This window comes from Manacus candei, unplaced genomic scaffold (assembly GCF_025592945.1).
Source record: "Manacus candei isolate 608988 ecotype Guabito, Panama unplaced genomic scaffold, ASM2559294v1 h1tg000046l, whole genome shotgun sequence".
In the NCBI taxonomy this organism is placed as follows: domain Eukaryota; kingdom Metazoa; phylum Chordata; class Aves; order Passeriformes; family Pipridae; genus Manacus; species Manacus candei.
In genome coordinates this window covers 16448096-16463321 of record NW_026138094.1, presented here as the reverse complement: position 1 = coordinate 16463321, position 15226 = coordinate 16448096, and the positions used below count along the sequence as shown (strand labels likewise).

Here is a 15226-nt window from a genome sequence, read left to right as displayed (position 1 = left end):
AGAAACTGGGAGATCCCAGTGTAGGAGGTGTGTAAAGAGAAAGTTGTGCTGGTCTGGCACAGGGGGATGTCCCCCATCATGTGCAGGAGACCCCCACAGCACAGGTTGCTCTGAGTTCTAATGGTGCACCACAAACCAAATGTTTTACATCCACACACAGGAGCAGGAGCCATGGGAAGAACTGTGTGCCAGCCCCTTGTGCCAGCCCTGAGCCCTGCACTGGGCTGAGTTACAGCCCTTTGTGCCGAGGAACTCCCGTCCCCACAAATTCCAAGTCCTCTCCAAATTCCAAGAATCCCCACAAATGTGGGACTTGTTTCTGGCAGTTCTGGCAGGCAGGGTAGGAGCTCTGCCATCACAGCATCCCCAGCACCAGGGAGGGTTTCTGAAGATTGTGGTGGGGACCAGTGGGTCCCCAGGGCCACCCTGCTGGCAGCTGGAGGGGGACGAGGCTGGACCTGTCCCCACGGGGAGGACACAGTGCACCAAAGCACCCTGGAGTGTTGTCACCCTATGTCCTGGCCCTGCAGAGGGTGAAGCACCCGGAGCCACCCAGCCACATTCCCGGGGCTTTGCAGCCTCTCCTTTGTAAACACTGCCCCGCTGCCCCGGCTCAGCCTGGCTTAGCACCACTGCCACCCGGGCACAGGGGCAGTACAGGGGCAGCCCGGGCGGTGAGGAGCGAACACGTTCTCACCCCGACAGTTATGTGCTCTCCCGTCTCATGTGAACATCCCCCACGGCACCTGCTGCGTCCCTGGCAAGGGGGACACCCACCGAGAGGGTTCCCTGGCAAGGGGGACACCCACCGAGGGGGTTCCCTGGCAAGGGGGACACCCACCGAGGGGGTTCCCTGGCAAGGGGGACACCCACCGAGGGGGTTCCCTGGCAAGGGGGACACCCACCGAGGGGGTTCCCTGGCAAGGGGGACACCCACCGAGGGGGTTCCCTGGCAAGGGGGACACCCACTGAGGGGGTTCCCTGGCAAGGGGGACACCCACTGAGGGGGTTCCCTGCTCGTCACTGCAACGAGAGCGGTGCTGACCCCCCAGACACAAACCCTCCTGCCGTCTGCTTCCATGGCCCTGACAGCAGAATCCCGGGAAATGCGGGTCCAGCCCCACCCCCAGAGCTGCTCTGTGGTAATAACAACCCAGGGTCCATCCAGCACCAGAGACCCCAGCCCACTTCCCCGCAAACATGTCCCACATCCGACATTCCTGCATCCCACCTGCCCCTGGGGCTGTGGTCACCGGGAGACCACAGGGACCACAGCCCTGGAGACACTCCAGAAGAGCCCAGCCCTGGCAGGGCAGCATTACCTGGCACAGGGGCGTCCCCGGGGCCGTTTGGAGCATCGGGGCCGAGGCTGGGCACAGCGGGCAGCAGCGGCAGGATCCCCAGGGCCCGGGACAGCAGGCGCGGCCCCAGGGCCAGCACCCGCACCCGCACCCCCCGGCAGCAGTGGTTGATGAGCCACAGGTGGACGCTGACCCTGGTTTTAATCTTTACCAGGCACTTCACCATGGTGGCACAGGGACAGGAGGAGCGCAGGGACGGCCGCTCGCCCTCCAGCACGGCTGCTACGAGTGGCACTGGTGCTGCTGGCCCGGGGGCAGGGCTATTTTGGGCACCGAGTAGAAGTGAGAGTGAGGAAAAGCAAAGGGGTGGTACCAGCTCAGGGTGATTTATGGTGGGAGATGATTTCATGCTCTGGCTGCTTCGCAACTGCACGTCGGGGAGGGTGTCACATGTAACTGGGTGGTAGAGGTGACCCTGCCTGCTTCCACCCCCAAAACCGGTACAGACGCCAGCCCTGGGATTCCTCAGTGGAATTAAATCCTGTCCCTTGGGACAGGCAGTCCCTGTCCCTGTGCACAGCCCGGGAGCAGGACTGGTGTGGCTGTGCCAGGACAGGGCTGGCTCCACAGCACATCCAGGCGCAGGGCACCCCTCCCTTCCCCCCTGCTCCTGGGCCATCCCAGGTCCCTCATCAGCATCTCTGTTTTCTAAATCTCTTTGCATCTTCACGAAATTCTGTGCACCTTCCCTCAGCCACGACACACTCCCCAACACCCACCCCACACTGTGTCACCCCAGTGTCACCAGGAGCCAGACACTGCTGTCACCAGTGGCACTGCCACAGCCCCCAGAGATGCTCCCAGCCCTGTGGGGCAGCTCCAGGGCTGCTCCCAGTGTTTTGCCCTTTGCCAGCCCTTCTTCCAGTGCATCCCACCCCGATTCAGTCCCAGGATGGGGAGAAGACTCCCTGCCCCAGCCTGGTGACACACCAGCCTTTCTGAGGACAAGGCACCGGGGCTGCAGACCCAGCTGGACATGTGTGTGCACGCGTGTATGTGTGTGCACGTGTGAGGGGGGGGGTGTGTGCACAGGTCTGTGTGCCCCCGCTCCCAAGCCCCGGTGGTGGCCAGGCCCCCCTCGTGCCCTACCTTCCATGATGGAGATGTGGACGGCTCTCCGCCGGGTGCGGGGCACGCTGCTCAGCCGGGGGCCGTGCGTGATGGACGGGCAGCTCCGGCTCGGCACCAGCCCGGCCCTGGGGACAACAGCGGGGTCGGGGTCAGAGCCGGGACGGTGCCAGCACCCCGGGCACGTGGCAGTGCTCCTGCTGGGATCCCACCCTGGGTACCGACCCCTAGGAGCTGCTGCCGGGCTCTTACCGGTGAATCTCAGGGGGCTCCCTCTTGATCTTGGCGCTGGACTCCATCACCTCCTTGGCGACGCGGCCGCTGCAGGAGGGTCCAGAACAGCAGAGGTGAGGACAAGAGCACGGTACCAGTGAGCCAACACATCCCCCCATGGCACCCCGTGTCCCAGCACCACCTGGGCCCTCCCCACACACACGACTCCCTGGAGGGGGTCTCCCCACAGCTCCAGGGGAAAGCAGAAATATCTGCTGGGAATAAGGGCAATGGAGGAGCCTGGAAAGGCTGAGCTGACACTTCTGCCACCATGTTTTGTTGCTTGGCCTGGCATTGGATACCGGACACCACGGGATCACTTCCCCTCAGCTGGGGGACACACAACAGGCATCCAGGCCCTCCCATGCCAGTGAGGAAGGCTCCGGCATCGTGCACCTTACAGCTGGGGTTGTGCTGGGGTCTCTTGTGCTGCAGAGGTACGAGGTCCCAGGCCCAGGTTCTCACTCCAGCAACTTCCCCCAGAAATTTAGGGACCACAGTGATTCATTTCACTTCTTGTTCTCAAACCCCAAATCCATTGTCCTCTCCCCTCCTTTACTCCTGTCCCTCCAAAACTGCAACTCTGGGGGTGGGGAGGGGGCTGGCGGCTGTGACACAGAGACAGCAGTGGTGGTGGTCTGGCTGGGGTCAGCACTACAATGGGGGATCTCTGCAGGACCCCGAGATGGTCCTTGACTGCTGCAGCCCCAAAGCACCTCCAGGAACTGCCCCTGCTGTCATATTTACCTGTATCGGAACCGGCTTCCCTTGAAGAACAGGTTGCTGCTGGACACCGTCCGCACCTGGCTTGACTTCTCCAATCTGCAACAGCACCAGGAGTGTGTGAGCAGCCCACACCACCAGCCAGGAGCTGGGAATGGCCCTCTGCATCCTGGCAAAGCTCTGCCCAGTTCTGTTCCCAACACATCCCACTGGTGACCAGGACAGGGGACTCTGCGGGTGCTGGGACAGCATCACCCCCGTCGGACTGACCCCACACCCACCCCAGGGGGGAGCCCTGCATTGCCAGCTGATGGCAGCGAGGCCAAGTGACAGGAGCAGAGCCTGGAGATGTGGAATACCACCAGGAATGAACCCAGACGTGGCCAAGTGACAGGAGCAGAGCCCTGCAGACGTGGAATACCACCAGGAATGACCCCAGGTGCGGGCAGCAGTGGGTGGCACTGGCTGCAGGGACATGAACACTCTGTCAGCACAGCTTGTCCTTGCTGGCAGCGGGAGCATGGCTGGGATGGACCCACTGCCAAGGAGTCTCCAGCAGCTGGAAGGGCCTTGGGCCACAGCTCCCACTGGGTCCCACAGGCCATCAGTGACACCCACGTGCAGTGGCTGAGGCTCTCCAGGGGGCTGAAACCCCACCATGGCCTGGGCATGGCAGGGTGATGGACATGCCTGTCCTGGGCAGGTGGGCACTTGCCGGGGTGGGTGAAGCTGCCATGAGGGACCATCCCATCTCCCTCCCATCCCATGGGACCTGATCCCTCACCCCAGGAGTGCCCAGCAGCACCTCAGCTGAGCCCACGGTCCACTCTGCTGGGTGCACAACCCAGTGGTAATTCACTGACACGACTAATCACAGGGAGATTTGTAAAGCAATATTGCAATTTCATTTCATGTTCATGTAATGAGGAGCGAAACCTGCTGATTGCAGCTGCTGATTGCAGAATTCCCAGTGGGAATGCATTGCACGCTCTGTCTCGCAGCTTGCTGATTAAAATAAAACTCATTACCAAGCACAAAGTGGGCTGGGTTAAGTATGGCATAAGCAGGATGGTGAATCCAAGCAGCTCCACTGGCACCTCCTCAGTACTGTGGCTCTGCCAGGGCCACTGGGACAAAGTGCCCCATGGGCAGTGACCGATCCCAGTTCCTGGATGGAGCCCAGAGGTGGGCACTGACCCACAGAGGCCGCAGGACACAAACCAGCACTTACTTGTAGAAAGCCTGGTTCTCAATCCCACACTTCCAGAGGTGTTTGCAGGCTTCTGGTGTCGGGGCAAAATAGGTGAGGACAATTTTCTTCTCCTAAAGGAGAAAGACAGGGAGTTGAGCACGGAACAGGGAGTGGTGCCCATTGGACAGACAGAGACTGGAGCAGACAGGGCTGGAGAGTGGCACTGGCATGGACAGATCTTGCCTTGGAGCCATTTGGGACACAGGGGGGTTGGAGCACTGGCAAACAGCCCGGTGTGGAGCCAGGCATGAGGGATGAGCAGATATGTGCCAGTTTTCTACCACCCACCCCTCTGCTCCCAGCCTTTGGGAACAGCCAGAAATACAACTTTCATAAAAAACTCCTGCTGATGGCTCCTGGGGGAGCCAACTCCACCCAGAGGTGTTCCAGGTGACTTTGTGGGACACAGCAATGAATAACCACCACAAGCCCAAAGGCAGCACCAGCAGGAAGGCATGGCCAGGAACTGGTGGGCAGAACCTCTGCCACAGCACAGCCCAGGGGAGCTGAGGGATCTAATGCCCAGAGCAGGGCACCAGTGGGAGCAGGGAAGTGACCCCAGCACTGTCATGGAGCTGCAGTTGCTGTCACCATCCCTGTTCCCTTGCTCTGCCAGGCCAGGGTGATGCTGCTGCCAAGTTCCTGAAGAACCCCCTGAAGACATGACCACACTGTGCCCAGGAATTCCCACAGGAAGGGGGAACACTCACCTCCTTCTGACTCACATACAAGTAGAAAGTCTTCCCTTCGAATTTCATCTTGGTCACCTCATTCCTGGAAGGACAAGGACAGGCAGGTGGGAGCTGTGCAGAGCCCACCACAGCCTGGAGCCCACCCAGCCCAGCCCCTGGCACCACTCTGGTGTTTGGGATGGCAGCAGGGCAGCTTCCAGACCCTGCTTTCCATCCTGGGAGATGCGATGGGGTGGTGAGACCAGCCCTGGCTCAGAAACCAGGAGCTGGAATATGGGACACCCCAGAGTGAAGCTGGGGGTCAGCAGTGAGTCCTGGGGAGCTCATCCCATGGGCAGTGGCTGGTGGCAGTGCCAGGGACACACTGGCCAAATCTGGAGATGCTACAGTGACCTGGGAACATCACAGCCAGGCTCAGAGGGGCTGGGGGCATTTGGGACCTGGCCAACATGGGGACAGTGAAGTTTAATGGAGACAGACGTAGAAAATAATAAGTGAGGGGCAGCAAAGCTCTGGGTGCACTGAGCACTGCCCTGTCTGGGCACGGCCCCCCAACCCTGGTGCCGTTGGGGGTCACCCACGTACCCAAACATCCCTCAGAGCCCCCCGGGGTGACACAGGACACCCACGGAGTGACTGGAGTCTGGGGTGGGAACTCACCACTTGATGAAGTGAACCCTCTTGTTTCCCTGCAGAACGACGAACCCGAAGGGCGTGAAGGCCAGAAACGCCGCGTTCCCCGACACGTCCTGCAAGGCAACCGTGGCTGCTGCTCAGTGCTGCTGGCCAGCAAAGCACAGCACCAGCCACCCCCGGCCAGGAGCTGGGGCACTGCAGCAGCCTGTGTGCCAGCTCTGCCAGCACCGTGCTGCAGTTACATGTTAGCACTTATAGATCACACTGACACATAGAGTATATGCTATTGTCATAACAGCATGTTGTCATTGTTGCAATTAATATATCTATTTAATATATATATTGTAACTATACTGTTATTTGTCACTATATATAGTTATTATATAGATACACAGTATTTATTTAATATATATAATAAGTACTGTGATGTACATAGTTCAATATAGTTATATATTGTATTATCATAGAATCATAGAATATCCTGAGTTGGAAGGGACTCACAAGGATCATCGAAGCCCAGGTCCTAAACACTGTGTTATATTACTAATACATGTAGTAATTAACCTGGGACATGATAACCCCTGGCTGCACTTCTCTCCCTCAGAGCCCTGCCCAGTCAGTGCCCTGGGCAGCATCAGGCCAGTTCAAAGCCACCAGTTCTGTCTGGTTCAGGCAGCACTTCAACCCCATCCCAACGGCAGCTCCAGGGAAGTGATCAGTGACTGCACTGGGTGCAGGGAAAACCAGAGACACTCAGTTGTGAAAATGTTGTGAAATAGCTGTGGCTGATAAGTAGTCGCTGGATTCACCCTGGTTTTGGTTTTGGCCAGCAGGCATCCAGAGGGCTCTTGAGGGATGCTCAGAACAAAAGTCCATCCTCAGCCTGTCAAGGCTGAAAGGCAGAGAGAGCTGATCCCCAGGTGTGAACCCCAAATTCAGAAACCTGCCACAGTTCAAGCCCTGGGCTGCCCAAAGTGCTCTGGCTCTTTCCCAAGTCTGGGAAAGCCTCCAGGAAAGGAAACAGGGTCTCAGCAGTGATGTACCCTCCTGGGGGTGCAGAGGCTTGGTAGGGGCTGGGGGGGCTAAAGGGGGCATGGGACCCTGCACAGGTTCAAAAACCCTGTGGATGTGGCCCCTGGGATGTGGGTTAGTGGAGGGCTGGCAGTGCTGGGGGAGTGGTTGGGCTCAATAGTTTCAAAGGGTTTTTCCAAACCAAACAATTCCGTGATTCTCTTTGCTTAGGCCAGAAGTTCTGTCCATCATCTGATACAGAGAAAAGAGGGAATCCCTGTTAGTCACACACACACATTCATGCAGGGACTGATGTCTAGAACAGTTACCAAGGGCGGCATCAGCAGCTCCAGTGAGCCCTGCTTAAGAAGGGAATATCTTTTTCTATGTTTGCATTTTTGGGGAAAAACTACTGTAAGACCATGAAAACTTCAGACAAACAGGACCAAGTCAAGGGGCACTGAACCAAGAATGCCTGGTGGGAGGAAACAGTCCCTCATCCCAACTCTGTCACAATCCATTGGAGAAGAGGGAACAGAATCAGCTCCATTTCACTTTGGATCCTTTAAGCTCATTAACAGCAGCTCTTGATGAATTAGGTTGAATTCTGCTAATAGACCTAAAAGTGTGTATATTTGTCCTTAGCTGTTGTAAGAACATGAATCAGTGTAACTCAAATATATTTAAAAATGTTCTTGGGGTAAAAGAAAGGCAACTACAGCAAAGGTCAGAAATGGGTGGTTCCTGGCAAGAGCACTGGTTCAGAGGGAATTCACAGCGAAGCAACCCCCGGGGCACTCACAAACAGCCCATAAACAGGGAACTCCCCCAGTTTACTGCAATTGTGTGTTAATGTGGCACAATTCAGGGAAAAGCCCTGAGGGACCCCAGCACAGGCAGCCTGAGGGGAGAATTCTCTGTCTGCTTTGCATCCCACATCCATCTGCATGTGATGGGATTATCAGGGAGCAGAGAGAGCCACAGACATCTACGGTCAATAAAGAGCATTTCTAAAAGCAAACTGGACTATGGGCTGGGCAGAGCAGAGGATGGACTGTCCCTGGCAGGTTAATGCCTGGTTGTTCCTCAGCCACTGACCCTGTTACTGCCTCCCAATGACCTCCTTCAGCAGCAGATGATTGACCCCTCTCTTACAGCTGTCTGCATGTGAAAATGCTTTCCTACAGCTTCTCTGGACACCCCCGGGAGGGTTTTGGGGAATCCAACCGGAGCAATAGCTTTAGGAACTACTTTGGAACAGTTTTACCTTGCATGGGTGTGGGTCAACCCCGTAGGTCTCCAGAGTCTGCGCTTTCCTGAGAAAATTCAGCTCTGAAGTAGCTGGTGTCTGCCCACTGAAGGAGAAAAAAACAGGGGAAAAAAGAATATTCCACGGAAGAGAGGAAAGGCAGCTACTGGGATTCTGTTAACAATGAGGTATCAGCTATGGTTCATTCCTGTTAGATTTGTTATGGGATCAACAGGAGCACAGCACTGGAGCCCAGCCCATCCTGTCCTGCCAGTTCCTTCCACAGGAGCCACACTGAACTGGCAACACTGGGAAGGGCCAAAAAGGAGCATCTGCCAAATTTAGAGATGAATTCCCTACTTGCAGCAGAGACATCTCCTCCACAGGGAGGAAAGGGGAGTTTGGGGGCAGAGGGCAGCAACCTCTGCATATAAGGACACAGCTTACACACTTTAAGGACTGAAAATCCCAAACAGGGATAACAGTGCTCCGAGCACCAGCAAACCCACAGCTCTGGTACCTCAGCTCTGACTTGTGGATCTCTGCAATCTTCCTCTCCAGCTTCTCTGAGTGTTTGGGGAAGAACTGGAACTTGGAGCTGTAGCCTTCTGGGTGCTTCCCCGGGTCGTAGTCCCCAATCTCAGCTGGTGGGAGACAGATCCAGTTGGGAAGAGCAACAACCAAAGCACACTCCCCATCCCAGCAGCACCAGTCAGGGCTCAGTGTCCCCTGGGAATGCCGCTCCAACCCCACTGTGCTTCCCACTGGGAGGGACCGTTTGTCAGGCATTAACTGCATCCACTTAATTCCATTGCTTATGTGGGAATCACTCAGCAGCAGATGGTCACAAATTTATTAATTCCTCGAGGTGCAGGAGCAGGCAGGCAAACAGGCAGAAGGGCAGAGGCTGGATGAGCCAACAGGATGCTCCTGGGGAACACCATGGCCGGAATGCAGGGGAGACCCAGCCCCCATCCTTGTCCTCCCCCAGCCCAGCCCAGCCCAGCCCAGCAGTGGGGGTAATATCAGTATTCCAGGTGCAGTGACCTGCTGTTAGAGCAATAATGGGAGCAGTGCAGAGCAGGAACACCCAGCCATTACCCTGCAGGATGTAGGCAGCCAGCAGCGCCGCGTCCGACGTCTTGCACAGCAGCCGCCCGTGGTACAGATCCCTTTTGATCTGCAGGAAGACTAAGTACCTGGGGACAGGAGGGAGAGTCCATTCATTAAGCAAAGTTTAAATTACCCAAACAGGCAATTTAGATGTGGAGTATCTGCCACCAGACACTTGCTCTGACATCTCTCTCCCAGCAGTTCGTTTACCAGACCTGACACTCGCTGGGATTGAACCAGGGCTGATTCTGGCCAGGACTGGGGCTCAAATCCACACATCCCAGCCCTGTTCCAGCCCACAGGGACATGATGCCTACTCTGGGGCCAGCACCCAGCCCAAGGGCTGGTGGAGATCTCCATCAGCCTGGACACCCTCTGAGTTTCTTCACGGCACCAGAACACAACTACAATCCCCCCAGCCCATCCGAGGTGCCCAAGGATGATGCTCTGAAGGGGATCTCATGGTCCACAGCCCACCAGCAACTGCTGCACTTCCCAGTCCTGCATCCTCCCCTGTCTGCTCAGCTTCCCCATAACATGATTTTTCTCCTTCCCAAACTTTCTGTGTCCTTTCAGGTCTCAGCACACACTCCCATCCCTCCTCTGTCCTTGCCAGAGATTGGCACAGTATCACCCAGGGGGAATTGCCTCCTGTGCTCACCCATCCCTATCTCCATGCCCAGTGAAAAGATAAACTACATTGGAAAATTACATATTTAAATGAATTTAAACCTAAGTAACAGTTTGGGCTGAGTCCTGTGGTGTTTGGGAAAACCTTTAGATGATAAAATGTGAGTCACAGAGGGAAGGAGCAAAACGGAGCACTCAGAAATGCATTTAAATAACCAGACACACTCTGCAGTCTCTCGGTCATGCCTCATTGCTCAAATCCATGTTTACGATGAGATAAAACACTAATTTGCACAAATAAAATATATTAAAGAGAAATCAAGATACCGAAGTGGACTCTGTCCAGGGGAAAGTGAATTTTAAGCCCAGGCTCCAGCTGCAGCTGCAGGCACACCTCAAATGGCAGCAAGGAGGGACAACTCACCTGCATGGGACTCAACCTGGACCCGTGGAGGTGACAGAGGGCACAGTTAGATGAGGTTTTGGGAGGACATTCTTCACCATGTTCCACCCTCTGCCATGGGCAGGGACACCTTCCCCTATCCCAGCTTGCTCCAAGCCCGGTCCAACACGTCCAGGGATGGGGCAGCCACAGCTTTTCTGGGCAATCTGTGCCAGGGCCTCCCCACCTCACAGGGAAGGATTTCCTCTTATCTAACCCTTTACTCTTATCAGTGTGAAGCCATTCCCCCTTGTCCTGTCCCTCCAGGCCCTTGTCCCAAGTCGCTCTCCAGCTCTCTTGGAGCCCTTTTAGGTGCTCCAGGGGGCTCTCAGGTCTCCCTTTACAGAAGGTGCCAGCTCAGAGCCCTCCAGCAGAGGCTCCAGCCCAGTTGCCCCAGGCAGAGCCGACCCTCCCCACCCCATCAGTCAGGGACTGGGGCTGATGTGCTCCAGAGATCCACAGCCATGGCTTGTTTTCCAGAGCTGCTGAGATTGCTCCATGAGTTCTCCTCATGTCCTTCCTCCTGGCAGGAAGAGCGGCCTGAAGAGCCCCTAAAGATAGAACTGGGAGAAGCGCTGTCAGGCTCTCAGCGCAGTTATCGCCGAGCTCCTGACGTCACAGGGACGCGGCTCATTGCTCCCAGGGACTGCTCCCAGGGACTGGCAGGGGAACTGCAGGCACTCCAACCCTTCCCCACAGACTGAGCACAATAAGGACACCCTGAGCCGAGGACAGTGGCAGGAGTGTGAGCAGCAGCAATGGGCATTCCAGGGACAGTGCCATGTTTGGAGTGCTCCGCCCTGGAATGTGGGTTTGGAACCGACTGCAGTCAAAGACCAAGCCAGGGGGTTTAATCACAGAACCCTGGAATGGTTCGGGCTGGAAGGGACCTTACATTCCACCCCCCTGCCACAGGCAGGGACACCTTCCACTAGACCAGGTTGTTCTAAGCCCCATCCAACCTGGCCTGGAACAATTCCAGGGATGGGGCAGTCACAGCCTGTGCCAGGACCTTACCACCCTCACCTCTGCTTCCCACCAGGTATGGCAGCTCCGTGTGCTGACTCAGCACAGATGGAGGTTTCCAAGCTTTTCTCCCACAGCTGGGACAATCCTGAAGTGTCCAGGTTGGTTTGGAAATCTCAACAGCTGTTGCTCTCCCCTGACTACAAAACAAAGCTCAGCCCTGTGCTCCTGCCCCGGCCCAGCCTGCGCTGCCTGGCCCAGCTGGTCCTGCCCTGCCCGTACCTGGTGATCTCCTCCTTCAGCGCCGCCGGGTCCGTGGGGTAAAACTTGACACGGAAGCACATGGTGAAGGGAGGCTGGGCTGCAGGAGAACAGAGACACTGTGTCACCAAGGGCAAGGCTTTCCCCTTCATCCAGAACCACCCTGCTTGAGCACATGGTCAGATATGCTGGGGGTCTCACCCGCCTGCCCCGCTCCCCCCAAACACACCCGCTGCCCGTGGTAAGGAGGGGGCAGACAGGCAAGGAGACATTCCTCACTGCAGTGGCCATGAAGTGTAGATGTCCCTGATAAAGCTGTGGGGAAGCACCAGCAGCACTATCTGCTGGCCACCCAAACCTCTCCCCACTCCCAAATCTCATTTCTCCATCCCCACCCCTGCTGTCCTGGTCTCCACAGACGCTGGTGCCCTGTGCTGGGGGGTCATGACCAGCTGTGGCTGCAGTGGGGCTGGTGGTGAGTGATCCTGCTCTCAACCCACCAGAACAACTTTTGGGGGAGCCTTTTTCTGGGAGATGGGCTGCAAATTGACCCCACAAGGGACAGGCTGGAGAAAATGGAATATATCTAAGATGGAAGGAGCACACACTGTCTGTCTGGGACACCTACAACACTCACCCCGCATCTGCTTCACCACTGACTTGGTAAACTCCAGCCAATGCTGAAAGGAAAAAGAAGGTGATTAAAGCCTGATGGCTGTGACTTCACAAGGTGGGAAGGATAAGGAAGAGGAGGGTACTGCTCCAGGTGAGAAAAGCCACCTGAATGTCAGTGAGTGTCCCTGGAAAGGAAAAGGAGGAAGTGAGGGTTCAGACTGGCCCTGTCTCACAGTGAGGGAGAAGCTTCTGTGCCCAGCTCCTGGCCCATCATTGGCTGCTCCCTGTTACAGCCGTGGCAGAAGGTGCCTTGGGAGCAGGAATTAGTTGTTATATTGATCAGTGGGAAGCACAACACAAGGCTGTTATCAATAGCTGTGTCTGGAGTGTGTTCGAACTGGTTCTCATTCACAGTGAGGGGTGGAACAGCTCACTCTGCACACATTCTAACTCCCAGGAAGTGACAGGACTCACTCACACAGCCCTGGGGTGGGAATGCAGCTCACTGGGCCCGTGGGTCTGTGTGCCCCTCTGCCAGACCTGCTGCAGCTTCCCGGGGCTCAGCAGGACACGGATCCGTGCCAGGAGCCGGGTCAGACCAGATCCTGCCGAGCTCTCTGCTCCTGCACTCCCACGTCTCTTCTCACTCTCCATCGCCCGAGGCAACACTCAAGCGTTTGGATCCCCGGCACAGAGCTGTCAAATGGCCTAATCTCGGTGTTAACACGTGAATCAGTGCTAGAAATGGTCCTGCAGACCCGCTACCAGGGGATCTCCCTCCTCACTTTGCAACACCATCACATCTCTCACTCTGCAGCTCACGATGCCTCCAGCCCTCACATGAGGATCCGAGGGCTGGGTGAGTCCCTCCGGCTCACACATTGCCGGGGACTCAGGGAGCCGGGACACTGGGGCTGCTGCCAGAGCCTGGGTGCATCCCAGACCCTTCCCCCGCAGGGCAGGGGGTGTCCCCAGGGTGCTCAGAGGGCCTGTCTCATGGGCAAAGGAATGACCCTGTCGGGGCACCCACAGACCCCTGTCCCAGCAGCAGGGCAGGGCAGGGCAGAGCTGCGGGGGAAGAGCCCCTCATCACCACCTAAACCTGATTTCATCTCTGACCTTTGCTTCCCGCCGGTTTTCAGCGGCGAGGACAAGCCTGACACCCCTCCCCCGGTCCGGGCAGGAGGGGCTCTCTCTCACCCTTTGCTTGTCGGGGTCCACGAACCGGATGCCGAAGTAATCCTTCTCCAGCAGGTTCAGGTGGTGGCAGAGAAGGTCGAACAGGTACTGGCCCTTGGCATCTCTCTGCAGGATAAAGAGACTCAGTGACCGAGCAGGGGGAAGGGATGGGGGGGGGTAGAGAGCTGGGGGAGCGGGGTCCGAAAATTGTGAAGTGACACCAAGGACAGTGCAAACCCCACACACATCCCTGTGCGATATTTTCAACTCAGAAACCATCTCCCATCCCACCCGAGGGGCAGCAGCCACGAGCAGGACCCCACAGCAGCACCAGACCGAGCATTAACGGGGAATTTAACAGTACCGTAGATACAAAATCTGCTACATCTCAGAATTTTTTAACATTTCATTTCCAGCGCTGCAGACTGAAGCACACACTGGGAGCTGCTCCACAGCGGTGCTGGCCCTGGACACCGCGGTCCTTCCAGCACACTGGCATGACAAAAAACATTATCCCACCTCGCAGGATCTGCTTCTTATCGGCCTCTTCCTTTATCTGGCTCAAATTGCAGCTTGCCGCTAAACAAAGGGGGGTTTGTCCCGGTCACCCTCGGGCGATGGGTGCTCACCTCCGTGCCCTGGGCTGTTGTTTTGCAGTTCAGAGGTTTTGCCAGCACACACCCAAAAACTCTCCTCCTCCCCTTGGCTGGGGGGCGCAAACGCGGCCCCGCCAAGCCCCGGGTGCTTTGGCTAATGGTCGATCGTTGGAGTCATTAACCTTTAACGTTTCAGTGCCTCCCACCCAGAATTCCCACCTCATCCGTACCGGCTGCCCTAAGGCGGACAGACCCCCGAGAGCCCCGGGCGGGCCCCGCCGGAGCTGCCGCTCCTCGCAGCCAGCGGCTCCTGCTCACTCCGCGCATCAAAGGCTGCTCCCGACACCCACGCTGCCTCCCTGCTTCCCACAAATACAGCGAATACATTGTTTCCTGACAAATACAGGGAACACACGCGTTATCTGATTAAATGAGCGCGTTATCTGATCAAACAGCCGCTCGGCAGACACGGGCAGCGATGGGGGAACCCCACGGGACGGCATTAACCCATTCCTGGGGTGCCGCACGTGAAATGTGTTTGTACAGGTTTGAGCCGCTGCTGACACCGCGCCCTCGGGGCCGGGCCTGGCAGCACCGAGGGGATGCGGCGGTGACCCCGGCAGTGCTGCCGCCGAAGCAGGGGCTGCCCGGGGACAGCCCGTCCTGCCTGCCCGGCTCTGCAGCCCCGGCCTCGGGCAGCGGCACCGGGAGTGGAGCACAGAGGAGTCAGAGGTGCCCTGGTGCTCTCCCGACCCGGCACCTGTCCACACCAAAGTAAATCACAGAATCACGGAGTGTGGAAAAATCCTCCAAGACCATCGAGTTCAACTGTCCCCCAGCGCTGCCAAGGCCACCACTAACCCGTGTCCCCATGTGCCACATCCACACGGCTTTTAAATCTGCCCAGGGATGGGGAATCCACCTGGGCACCCTGTGCCAGGGCTGGACAGGCCTTTCCAGGAAGGAATTTCCCCAATATCCAACCTAAAGCTTCCTGGCACAGCTGGAGGCCGTTCCCTCTCCTCCTGTCCTTGTTCCCTGGGAGCAGAGCCCGACCCCCCCCCCGGCTCCCCCCTCCCATCAGGGGGTTGCAGAGCCAGAAGGTCCCCCCTGAGCCTCCTTTTCTCCAGGCTGAGCCCCCCCAGCTGCTCCTGGTTCT

General features: G+C 57.3%; 1 protein-coding gene across 1 annotated transcript in view; it reads right to left on the bottom strand.

The window, feature by feature from the left end:
• The window catches only part of FRMD5 (FERM domain containing 5), a 75302-nt gene that overhangs the window by 3642 nt on the left and 56434 nt on the right, over positions 1-15226 (bottom strand). Inside the window, exons 2-13 of the mRNA XM_051796934.1 lie at positions 13493-13597; positions 12315-12357; positions 11699-11777; positions 9367-9464; positions 8786-8909; positions 8284-8371; positions 6030-6118; positions 5388-5451; positions 4657-4748; positions 3450-3524; positions 2682-2750; positions 2451-2557 (exon numbers count right to left, since the gene is read on the bottom strand). Coding sequence (XP_051652894.1) covers positions 2451-2557; positions 2682-2750; positions 3450-3524; positions 4657-4748; positions 5388-5451; positions 6030-6118; positions 8284-8371; positions 8786-8909; positions 9367-9464; positions 11699-11777; positions 12315-12357; positions 13493-13597 — 1033 coding nt within the window. The remainder of the gene's footprint in view (positions 1-2450; positions 2558-2681; positions 2751-3449; positions 3525-4656; positions 4749-5387; positions 5452-6029; positions 6119-8283; positions 8372-8785; positions 8910-9366; positions 9465-11698; positions 11778-12314; positions 12358-13492; positions 13598-15226) is intronic.